At 40.6% G+C, this 13310-nt stretch overlaps 1 protein-coding gene across 1 annotated transcript in view; it reads right to left on the reverse strand.

The window, feature by feature from the left end:
• MED12L (mediator complex subunit 12L) overlaps nt 1-13310 on the reverse strand; it is a 330647-nt gene that overhangs the window by 6439 nt on the left and 310898 nt on the right. Inside the window, exon 44 of the mRNA XM_027092812.1 lies at nt 215-296. Coding sequence (XP_026948613.1) covers nt 215-296 — 82 coding nt within the window. The remainder of the gene's footprint in view (nt 1-214; nt 297-13310) is intronic.

The raw sequence follows: 13310 nt of genomic DNA on the forward strand, positions 1-13310 counted from the left end.
AAAACATCCTCGCTGAACTCAAGGAAAAGACTGGGGCTTTCCCGGAAAAGAAGCATTCAGACCAACACCAACAAAATGAGAACGGCCTGGACTTAAAACGAACACGAGAACGGCACCAAGGAAGACAGTTTTTGAGGAGCTGCCACCTGTGTTTTGCTCACTGGCTTGTTTTTCACGTCCTGGGGGCCATCTGTTCCTGACGGAGGGTACTTACTGGAAAGCTGCTTCTGGAGCTGCCGCACCAGAGCGGCCGTCTGCTGCTGTTGCTGGGTCTGCTGCAAGCCTTGCCTGGGAAACTGTAATCCAGAGAAAGGAGGGAACTCAGCGCTCAGCACAGACGGGAGCAGAAGGTCTGCAGCGCGCTTTGAAGCCCTGCGCAGGACCACGCCCAGTGCGCCGACACTGATCTTCAGCCAACCCTGGTCGACACCTGGGCGTAACCTGAAAGTGCCCCATCCATTCCAGAACCCATCTCCGGGGGGTGACCTAGCCTTTGCTGAGAAAGCCCTGAGGAAGGAGCCCAGCCGCGCCCAGTGGTTCACACATTCTTGTTACCTCAGCCTTCACCAGCTGGCTGGTTAGTATCGCCATGTTACAAACCATTTGCATCAGCAAACTGAAAGCTGTCTGGTGGGAGGATTGGGTCAAGCACCACAGGCCTGGCCCTGGGCGAATGGAGACAAGAGCGTGGTGAGCAGCGCAGGGGCCTGGACTCATCTGGGACTGTGCCCTCCTGCCTGATGGAGGATGAAGGTCGGGCGGGGGCGAGCCCAGGGAGGCAGCAAGGACCACACGTTAAGGTGGTGCTGCCTTCCAGGGTCGTACACGTGCCGGCATAATATGAGGGCCCAAGGGCCCTGGTTCTAGCCATTAAGTTGATACAGGAAATCGAGGTGGTTACTCCAAAGAGTGGAAAAAGAACCTATTTGGCGGAAACAAAATTACCTTTGATTAAAATCATTCATGGTGCTGATTCACCTTTTCCTTGACCTTCAAATTGCAGACTGTCACTCTGTTCTTCCTTTTCGTTTTTCCTTTCTGTCCCTCCCCACCTTCTTTCCCCCTGGCTTATCACTGTCGTAGCAAAGGATGTGTTCTGATGCAAGGATATCTTAATCAGATACACATCGGAATGAATTAACTTACCTCCATAGGCCCATCCCCTACCCACCTGGGTATGGAGTGCCGGCCCCCTGGCCTCCTGGCCTCTAGTGAGGGCAGGGGCACTCCCAAGATTGCAGGACAGGAGCAGAGTGAAGTCGCGAGGGAGCAGAATAAAGTTTTGGGTTTGTTTTTTTTTTGCCAATTTCCTTCCTACTGGGTCTGTGCTGGTGGAACGCATCTCACCCTGGGATGGCCATGGTGCCTGTCAGGGGCCCTCTCTGTTTCTTTCCTTCTTGCCCCTCTGGGACCTGGGGGTAGTAACTGCTTCCAGCCCCGGCTGTTTCGTCCTCCTTAGTGTCCTTTAACCCTGCCCATACCTCTATAAATAGTCTTTTAAAAACTCAATTACCCAATATGAGTGCAATATCTATTTCCTACTCAGAGCTTGCCAATATGGTTGAAAATAGCCCAGGACCGTAGTTAGGGTTGCCAGATTTAGCAAATGAAAATACAGAGTGTCCTTAAATGTGAATTTCAGATAAACGATAAATAATTTTTTGGTTCTAAGTATGTCCCAAATACTGCGTAGGACAAATACTGCATTTAGTATAAGTATGTCCCATGCAATATTTGGTACATAATTCTACTAAAGAGTTAATCATTGTTCACCTGCACCTCAAACTAATTGTGAGTCCTGTATTTTATTTGGCAATCCTAAATTAGAAGGCATTGCCGGGTTAATTCTTTTAAAACCGAGTATTTGGCATGACCACTGGCTCTCAACTATTTCTCTCCCATTAGACTATGGGTGACTGTGCACAGACTTGGGCTTATTCCCTTATGTAGCCCTAGTATCCAGCTTTCCAGGCACATAGTAGGTGCTCAATAAAAATGAACAGAATCACAAATTCTAAAGTGCCTTCAATTTCCAAATAACAAGGAATGTACACTTCCACCAAAGTTACTATTTTCCCTGATACAAAGCAGGAAAATAGTACTTCTCCTTTTTTTTTTCCTATTGCCCAACTCAAGAGGAAAAAAGAAAACAAAAACTCATCTTTCATTGATGTGGAAATGTTAGTAAAATAAGAAGAGCTTTCTTTCCTATTCAGGGGTTTCCACACTTATTTGGAAATATCACCCTATTTTTTTTAACATCTTTATTGTAGTATAATTGCTTTACAATGGTGTGTTAGTCTCTGCTTTATAACAAAGTGAATCAGCTATACATATACATATATCCCCATATCTCCTCCCTCTTGCGTCTCCCTCCCACCCCTCTAGGCGGTCACAAAGCACCGAGCTGATCTCTTTGTGCTATGCAGCTACTTCCCACTAGCTATATCTATTTTACATCTGGTAGTGAATATATAAGTCCATGCCACTCTCTCACTTTGTCTGAGCTTACCCTTCCCCCTCCCCACGTCCTCAAGTCCATTCTCTACGTCTGTCTCTTTATTCCTGTCCTGCCCCTAGGTTCTTCATACCCATTTTTTTTCCTTTTTTCTTTTTTTTAGATTCTATATATATGTGTGTTAGCATACAGTATTTGTTTTTCTCTTTCTGACTTACTTCACTCTGTATGACAGACTCTGGGTCCATCCACCTCACTACAAATAACTCAATTTCGTTTCTTTTCATGGCTAATATTCCATTGTATATATGTGCCACATCTTCTTTATCCATTCATCTGCTGATGGACACTTAGGTTGCTACCATGTCCTGGCTATTGTAAATAGAGCTGCAATGAACATCGTGGTACATGTCTCTTTTTGAATTATGGTTTTCTCAGGGTATGTGCCCAGTAGTGGGATTGCTGGGTCGTATGGTAGTTCTATTTGTAGTTTTTTAAGGTACCTCCATACTGTTCTCCATAGTGGCTGAACCAATTCACATTCCCACCAGCAGGGCAAGAGTGTTCCCTTTTCTCCACACACTCTCCAGCATTTATTGTTTCTAGATTTTTTGATGATGGCCATTCTGACTGGTGTGAGATGATATCTCATTATCGTTTTGATTTGCATTTCTCTAATGATTAGTGATGTCGAGCATTCTTTCATGGGTTTGTTGGCAGTCTGTATGGAAATATCACCCTACTTATTTAACAAAGCCTAATACGGTGCTAGGTACTAGGCAATGTTCTAGACATTATAGGTATACATTAGCCCATTTAATCCTGATGTGGTAAGACCCATCCTAAGTCTCTCATCTGAAGTCCTTGGGGCAGATGTGTTTTGGAATTCAGTGCCTATCTGACTTAACTATGAAACATTCATAATACACAGACTAATCAAGGTCTACAAAGTACTCCATAATCAAACATACTAATTTCTGCAGGAAAATACACAAATAGTCCGATCAGGTGAAATAAATGAAAAGAGCTTCAAGTCCATTCAGGTGAGCTTTTCCTACCAAAGGAATTCAGGTCAGGTTTGCCTGTTCCGTGAAATTTCAAAGAAAATTTCCATTTTTAGAGGTGTCTGAATTTCGGAAATAAATATAAGGGATCGTGAACCTTTACTGCTGTTATTCTCACTTTCAGATGAAGAAACCGAGGCTCTGAGGGCTTCTGTCACTTGCCCATGATCCCTGTTTTAAGTACTGGAGCTGGAATTCAGACAGCTTTCTGGACTCAGAGCTCAATAACCATGATCCAGTGCTATCCTTAGTTAGAACTTTTAGCTTCCAAATATTAATTTATTTGAAAATAATCAGATTTTCTAAATGGTTGGCTGCAAAGGCATCTAATCTTAATTTATCAGCTGATTAAAGGTACACAGTGCATAAATATTTAACATTTATTTATTCAACAAATACTTAGCTGCCTTCTTTATGTTCATTTAAAGTCTGCTTCAAACAGAGTAATTTATAGAACAGAACACTGTAGTGATCTTGTCAGATTCCTTATTTTGAGGAGTCAAGGTGGTAACTAGGTGTCCGGGGAAGCTTGTGTGTGTGTGTGATGGGGGGTGGCGAGGGGAGTGATGGGTGGTCTGCTGGATGGCCTTAAGACATAGTATGCCTGGGGGACCCCAAGAGTCTACTGGGGTATCTGCAAGGTCAAAACCATTTTCACAGTAATATTAAGGCAGTATTTACTTTTTTCACTTGCATTCTCTCGGTTGTATACAATGCAGTTTTCCAGCTGCTACACAGTGTGTGACGTTACAACAAACTGAATGTCTTCTATTAACTCAGACGTCAAAGAAAGCTTCGAAAATGTAAAACAATGTCATTCTTCTAAGTTTTCATTTTGGTAAATAGGCCTACTTTTCATAAAAATTTTATTTCTGTTAATATGTAATGAGTGGCTAAGGAATCATAAAGCCACCAGGGGAAATGTAAAGAGTCATCCTCCTAGGGTCCTCCAAGGCTGCTCCAGCACATTTGCCCCTGAATTAGAATTTCTGGGGCAAATGTGCTGGGAACCTGTATTTTTAAATGGTTCCCCCCCACTGGTCTGATGCTTGGCTAGATTCTGGAATCATCCCTGTTGTTGCAGTTGAAACTTTTAATTTACCAAAACAGGTCAATAAATAGGTCAATTGAGGTTTACTAGAGGCCCGAAAAAACACAATCTGTGTGTACTGAACCTTCGCCGCGTAAGTGTGATAAATGAAGAGGGAACGAGTTTTTTGGACCCTCTCCATATAGGAGATGGTCCCAGTTTCTCTTACCCCTGTACCTTTGCAGATGTTAATCCCTCCTCCTAGAATACTGTTCCTTCCCCTTAATCCTACCCTACCCACTCCTAAAAATCTTACTCCTTCAAAGATCAGCTTAAGCACTCAGTGACTCCCTCAGGCATCTGAAGAGTGAATCACTGCACCCTCAGCACTGTGTAGATGCCTTTCTTATGAAATATGGCATAACAGGACAATTGCCTCTCTCTCTCTAGGGTTCTGTGTTTTGAGCTTCTCGGAGGCAGGAGCTGTCCCGGGCTTCAGCTGCAAGCACAAAACACAGAGCTCAGTAACGTCAGTCACACACCAGCCAAGGTGGCACAGTCGCTCTCCAGCCAATCATTCTCTGCTGAACTGAAAAAGTAATTTAAAAATGTATTTGATGTATTTTGACCAGTCCCTGTTGTGACAACACATTTATTCAAGAACACTTAACTTTTCTACTCAATCATTACTAAGGTAAAAATGCATCACTAACGAATAATTTCTATTTAAATAAATGTCACTGAATCTTTTTTGTCTCCGAATAGCTGACTTACGGGGGCTCATCCTTTTCAGCAGCAGAAGCAGACGCTGACTAATCATGACCAGCAGCAGCAGGGCTGATTCAGTTAGTGATGGACGTTTAGCTGCCTCAGAGCTCCTGTAGACATCTCACCCTCTGAACTGTGTTTTCCTTTGCGTATGGATAATGGGTGGGGTTTTTTTCCTTCACTGCCGTGACATCCAACAAATGAGTTATCCAAATCCAGGTACTTTTCCGGATTCCAGGGACACAAAAGTGAGTAAACACAGTCCTTGCCTCCTGCCGCTGTGTCCTGACACCTGTGACTGCACCATCAGTAAGCAAAGGAACAAAGTACCAAGGCAACGTTTAGTTTAAACCCGCACTGCCGACTGACAGGATCCACAGACAGATCTGCCTTCCTCTGATGGACAGAACACAAATCTTCATCCATATCGGCTTTAGCACAATAGACTGTAGCACTGCCCAGGCCCCTCCACTGGGGGCCTGGACAGAAGGACACGTGCTCCGGAGGGCACACTCAGAGGGGACCAGCAGCTGGTGCATTTCAGAGTATTTAGTATGCATTCATTTGCAAGTTAACTAGCAACTTCAACTGAGCCTTTTTTGATCTGCACATGGTATTTAGTGGGGGGGCGGGGGAAAAATTGAAAGTATCTGGCCTGTTACCACAAATCTCCCAAGAACGTCTTCCCCAACCTCCTTCCATAAATACTATGTCTCTTTTCTCTTCAAAAAAGAAAAAAAAAATTCCAAATTCATGCAAAGGAAGGCAACCTGGCTCGATAAAGTTCTATGGACCGAATTTCTTCCATTTGCAAAGGAGAATAAGATTTTCTGGCTAATTCTGAATTCCAGAGGCATCCTGAAAAATTTCTCAATTTCTCTGACTGGAACATATGAATTCCTTGAGGAAGATTATATGACAATTCTACCCCACCTTTGACTAAAAGTTAATGCAATTATTTAAGTAACTACTGCTGCTAATTATGCAAATTTTTAAAAGTATATGTTCAATATAATATGATCCTGACACAAGGATCAGTCAATTTAAAGAGCCAACTTTCTAAAGCTTTCTGTTAGCATGTTTTCCAGGTCACCCAACTAGGGCACCCTAAGTTTACGATGAAAAGATATGACAGAGCAGGATGGTGTAAACATTATTTTCTTAAAAGCTGGAAGCAGCTTTAAAGAAAAAATCGTGGCCTGCTAACATAGTTGAGTCAATTTAATCATAACAACTCATGAGCTTTAAAAGTATTTTTCAAGTCAAGAACCATAATTTAGACCAAAGCTAAAGCTAGAGATGTCAAATATAATTCTCCAGCAAGGGCACCCATTCTCTTTCCAGATGCTCTTCCTTCACAGAAGGTAAGTGACTTAAGTAAGCAAATGACAACTCCAGATTTAATTTGGAAGCACGGGCTTTTCTTACACTTCCTTTTTCTTCACAGAAAAGTTGTTTTCTTGATGACCCTTTCTGAAAAAGCACTAGCTTCTGTTCTAAGTTAGTTTTGTCACTTAGGATCACACTTTTCATAGCAGTGACCAACCTGCCTATAGGGGTGTTGATGACCACTGTCCCACAAGGCCCAGCTGCTGTTGTCAACAAGGAAACAGACTGACAAGGGACTAGTCAAAAAGCAGTGGATCAACTGCAAATGGCTTTCGAGGTCCCCTGCATTCAACCTCTTCCTCCAAAGCTTCCCAAACTTCTCATATTTCTCTTGACCTCTGTTACGTGTTAAATTACGTCCCCCCCTCAAAAAAAAAAAAGATATGTTGGTGTCCTAACTGTCAGTACCTCAGAAAGTGACTTTATTTGGAGATAGTCTGTACAGAGATAGTCAACTTAAAGTGAGGTCACTAGGGTGAGACCTGATGACTGGTGTGCTCATAAAAAAAGGGAAATTTGGACACAAACACATATACAGCGAGAATGTCAGGAGAGGATGATAGGAAAGATCCGGTGGTGTGTCTATGAGCTGAGGAGTGCCAGAGATTGCCAGTAAACCACCAGAAGCTAGGGGAGAGGTATGGCTCAGGGCTCTCAGAAGAAAGCAGCTCTGCTGACACCCAGATCTTGGACTTCCAGCCTCCACAACTGTGAGACCATACATTTCTGATTGTTTAAGCCACACACTTTGTGGGACCTCGTTACGGCAGCCCTGGCAAACAAATACAACCTCACTAATGCTTCTGCTACTTTCCATCTGACAGCTTCCGATGATTCTAAGCCATCTGGTGGCAGGAAGCAAGCCTGGCATGTCATGGCTGTGCTCCATGACCTTGGGCAGAGGGCCAGCCTCCACTGTACATACTGAGTAAGCACTTGTCAACTTGTGGATGTCGCCAGATAGCAGGAGGGCAAGTCATGAGGAAGGTGGTGGCTGTGTTAGCACCATCCCTCCTCCCTTGAGACTTCAAGAAGGGCAGCTGTGAATGAATCAGAGCTGGCATCTCTTCAACAGCTGGCTCACCACTCCAGTCTCCAGCAAAGAAACAAACAGAGAAGGAAGAACACTGGCCAGTAACAAAAACTGGATCTGCTGGAGATGTTTATAATAAATATATTTATAACATCTATAATAAATCTTAGAACTAATAAGAAAAGGAACAGTACCTAATGATAAAAAGAAATATAATATTTTTGTTAATATTGCTGAGGCTCTGTGGTATTGCTCTTCTGAAGATATACAATTAGAACTTTTTTCTTATACTTCTATTTTCTTTTATTGTGAGAAGACAGAAAAAAAAAAGAGCAACAGAATACATATCAAAATATCCCCAGCAGCACTATTTTTGCAACTGGAAACAATCTAAATGTTCAACAGTAGGTGGTGTGGTTAAACAAGTAATAGCAGAGCAAAAGACAATGGACTGAGTTCACAGCTGTTCAAAATTACAAACATGTGGACTAAAAGGATATATAAATAAGTATGCTGTAATAAAAGTATGCACAAAAAAGAATTATGATAATACAAAAATCCAAGATCACTGACCATCCCTATAACTTCTAATTCTGAAATTACCTGAAATCTATTACTCGAAGTGATAAATTAGCCCATCTTAAGACTTACGGCATACAACATGCCTGCCTTTGTACAAATAGCTGCTGCCTAGATTATAATATATTGCTCTAATACCATCCTACCTTAAGAAACAGGAAACATCTCGAATAAACAATCTAACCTTGCACCTAAAGCAATTAGAGAAAGAAGAACAAAAAACCCCCAAAGTTAGCAGAAGGAAAGAAATCATAAAAATCAGATCAGAAATAAATGAAAAAGAAATGAAGGAAACGATAGCAAAGATCAATAAAACTAAAAGCTGGTTCTTTGAGAAGATAAACAAAATTGATAACCCATTAGCCAGACTCATAAAGACAAAAAGGGAGAAGACTCAAATTAATAGAATTAGAAATGAAAGAGGAGAAGTAACAACTGACACTGCAGAAATACAAAGCATCATGAGAGATTACTACGAGCGACTCTATGCCAATAAAATGGACAATCTGGAAGAAATGGACAAATTCTTAGAAATGCACAACCTGCCAAGACTGAATCAGGAAGAAATAGAAAATATGAACAGACCAATCACAAGCACTGAAATTGAAACTGTGATTAAGAGTTTTCCAACAAACAAAAGCCCAGGACCAGATGGCTTCACAGGCGAATTCTATCAAACATTTAGAGAAGAGGTAACACCTATCCTTCTCAAACTCTTCCAAAATATAGCAGAGGGAGGAACATTCCCAAACTCATTCTACGAGGCCACCATCACCCTGATACCAAAACCAGACAAGGATGTCACAAAGAAAGAAAACTACAGGCCAATATCACTGATGAACATAGATGCAAAAATCCTCAACAAAACACTAGCAAACAGAATCCAACAGCACATTAAAAGGATCATACACCATGATCAAGTGGGGTTTATTCCAGGAATGCAAGGATTCTTCAATATACGCAAATCTATCAATGTGATAAACCATATTAACAAACTGAAGGAGAAAAACCATATGATCATCTCAACAGATGCAGAGAAAGCTTTCGACAAAATTCAACACCCATTTATGATAAAAACTCTGCAGAAAGTAGGCATAGAGGGAACTTTCCTCAACATAATAAAGGCCATATATGACAAACCCACAGCCAACATCGTCCTCAATGGTAAAAAGCTGAAAGCATTTCCACTAAGATCAGGAACAAGACAAGGTTGCCCACTCTCACCACTCTTATTCAACATAATTTTGGAAGTTTTAGCCACAGCAATCAGAGAAGAAAAGGAAATAAAAGGAATCCAAATCGGAAAAGAAGAACTAAAGCCGTCACTCTCTGCAGATGACATGATACTATACATAGAGAATCCTAAAGGTGCTACCAGAAAACTACCAGAGCTAATCAATGAATTTGGTAAAGTAGCAGGATACAAAACTAATGCACAGAAACCTCTGGCATTCCTATACACTAATGATGAAAAATCTGAAAGTGAAATCAAGAAAACACTCCCATTTACCACTGCAACAAAAAGAATAAAATATCTAGCAATAAACCTACCTAAGGAGACAAAAGACCTCTATGCAGAAAATTATAAGACACTGATGAAAGAAATTAAAGAAGATACAAATAGATGGAGAGATATACCATGTTCTTGGATTGGAAGAATCAAGATTGTGAAAATGACTCTATTACCCAAAGCAATCTACAGATTCAATGCAATCCCTATCAAACTACCACTGGCATTTTTCACAGAAATAGAACAAAATATTTCACAATTTGTATGGAAACACAAAAGACCCCGAATAGCCAAAGCAATCTTGAGAATGAAAAAAGGAGCTGGAGGCATCAGGCTCCCTGACTTCAGACTATACTACAAAGCTACAGTAATCAAGACAGTATGGTACTGGCACAAAAACAGAAAGATAGATCAATGGAACAGGATAGAAAGCCCAGAGAAAAACCCACGCATATATGGTCACCTTATCTCTGATAAAGGAGGCAGGAATGTACAGTGGAGAAAGGACAGCCTCTTCAATAAGTGGTGCTGGGAAAACTGGACAGGTACATGTCAAAGTATGAGATTAGATCACTCCCTAACACCATACACAAAAATAAGCTCAAAATGGATTAAAGACCAAAATGGATTAAAGACCTAAATGTAAGGCCAGAAACTCTTATCAAACTCTTAGAGGAAAACATAGGCAGGACACTCTATGACATAAATCACAGCAAGATCCTTTTTAACCCACCTCCTAGAGAAATGGAAATAAAAACAAAAATAAACAAATGGGACCTAATGAAACTTCAAAGCTTTTGTACAGCAAAGGAAACCATAAACAAGACCAAAAGACAACCCTCAGAATGGGAGAAGATATTTGCAAATGAAGCAACGGACAAAGGATTAATCTCCAAAATTTATAAGCAGCTCATGCAGCTTAATAACAAAAAAACAAACAACCCAATCCAAAAATGGGCAGAAGACCTAAATAGTCATTTCTCCAAATAAGATATACAGACTGCCAACAAACTCATGAAAGAATGCTCAACATCACTAATCATTAGAGAAATACAAATTAAAACTACAATGAAATATCATCTCACACCAGTCAGAATGGCCATCATCAAAAAATCTAGAAACAATAAATGCTGGAGAGGGTGTGGAGAAAAGGGAACCCTCTTGCACTGTTGGTGGGAATGTAAATTGATACAGCCACTGTGGAGAACAGTATGGAGGTTCCTTAAAAAACTACAAATTGAACTACCATATGACCCAGCAATCCCACTACTGGGCATATATCCTGAGAAAACCATAATTCAAAAAGAGTCATGTAACACGATGTTCATTGCAGCTTTATTTACAATAGCCAGGACATGGAAGCAACCTAAGTGTCCATTATCGGATAAATGGATAATGAAGATGTGGCACATATATACAATGGAATATTACTCAGCCATAAAAAGAAACGAAATTGAGCTATTGTAATGAGGTGGACAGACCTAGAGTCTGTCATACAGAGTGAAGTAAGTCAGAAAGAGAGAGACAAATACCGTATGCTAACACATACATTTGGAATTTAAGGAAAAAAATATGTCATGGAGAACCTAGGGGTAAGACAGGAATAAAGACACAGACCTACTAGAGAATGGACTTGAGGATATGGGGAGGGGGAAGGGTAAGCTGTGACGAAGCTAGAGAGATGCATGGACATATATACACTACCAAACGTAAGGTAGATAGCTAGTGGGAAGCAGCCACATAGCACAGGGAGATCAGCTCGGTGCTTTGTGACCGCCTGGAGGGGAGGGATAAGGAGGGTGGGAGGGAGGGAGACGGAAGAGGGAAGAGATATGGGAACATATGTATATATATAACTGATACATTTTGTTGTAAAGCAGAAACTAACACACCATTGTAAAGCAATTATACTCCAATAAAGATGTTAAAAAATTAAAAAAATATATACATATGCTCTAAATATCAAAATAAGACACTATGCTTCTCAAGGCAGCTTTTTAAAAATTTCTGCTTAAAAGAAATTAAAAAGCCATAAAAAGCCTAGTGTGCATTTTACTATCCATGACGATTACCGTGGATGAAGGTCTTTGTTTCTCTGGAACTACTTTCCTATGAATACACTGGGAAACAATCGTGAGCCTGACCTCACTGACCCACTCAGCCCCTGGGATGGAAGTGTCTTAAGCCAATGAGGGAAATACAACCTAGTGCATTAAAACATGTCAATACTGTCTTAGAAGTCAAAACTGAATGTGCGATATATGCTCGCTACACACCAAAAATTATGAAATATTTATGACACTATTAGGAGAGTAGAAAGGTACTAAATTCTGCTGTATGAGACATGCTTAATTCCAGTGGAGCACGGGGACAGGGTCTCCCCTCAGTTCTGCATAAGCTGATCCTCTGCTTCCAATCATAACGAAGAAGCCTGAAGGCGACTTCTACCCTAGTCCTGTAAATTTAACTTCGTGACGGAATCAAATGTTAATTTTTTTATCCTACCCAAAATAACGATTACATTTCATGATAAGGAAGAATTTCCTTAAAAATGAAGATCAAAATGGCCAAGGCAGAGGCTTATAAAATATCCTCAAGGTGTCCTATTCCAGTCCTTTTTGGGCATTCTCAGCCCTTTACCACCTAACTCTACTCTATCCCTGCTAATATACTATAGCCCGGGCCATACTGTTCCTTCTTTACTACAAACTGAAAAACCATCTATCTTTCAAATCCTGTCCTGGAAAGAGTCTACGTCAGTATTTTCCAAAGTGTGAGACACATGCAGTAACACAGCTCGTCTTAGGGGTGGTACTCACTCAACTCATGTTGCTGAGTTCCCTGCAGAGTCAGTATTTATTTTTACAGATATTTCCAATGTGTGACAAGGGATGTGACCACTACCGCTGAGAGTAGTGATCAAATGCTTCTTTTTAGAAAACATTTGTTTAAGGAAATAGGAAAAGAGGCAACTTAAACACAAGTAGCAGGTAAGTAATAAAGAAGGGATATGGCACTAGCAGAAGTAAGAAGTACTGAGGCTTGGACCACGTTGACTGGCGCTATGCATATAACATTTTGAAATTTGACTTACAAAGCTGCAGAAGCAAATGATAAGATTACATGAAAATTTCATGAAATTATATGAAATGAATTACACGAAAATTCTTGCAGCAAATGCTAACTGGCTAGACTCGGAGTTTCTTTTACATCAGTAAAGTAATATGTTAGAAAGTACTCTCATGCTCCTTTGGGATTATAGTGAAAACTCAAAGCCAAGTTAAGATAATCTTCTAAACATATCCATACTAAGTTATCATTCTAACACTGTTTAGAATAAAACTTGGTTTCTCAATATAAATATTTAGTCCACGGAACGGAAAAGTCCGAAGAAATTTAAAGAGGAAAAATTACATAACCTACTGAACCCCAAATATTTATTTATACCTTCTAGGAAAACAAATATACTGACTACAACA

The sequence above is a fragment of the Aethalodelphis obliquidens genome, unplaced genomic scaffold (genome assembly GCF_003676395.1).
Source record: "Aethalodelphis obliquidens isolate GAN/ISIS:26980383/991018 unplaced genomic scaffold, ASM367639v1 scaffold81, whole genome shotgun sequence".
NCBI lineage: Eukaryota > Metazoa > Chordata > Mammalia > Artiodactyla > Delphinidae > Aethalodelphis > Aethalodelphis obliquidens.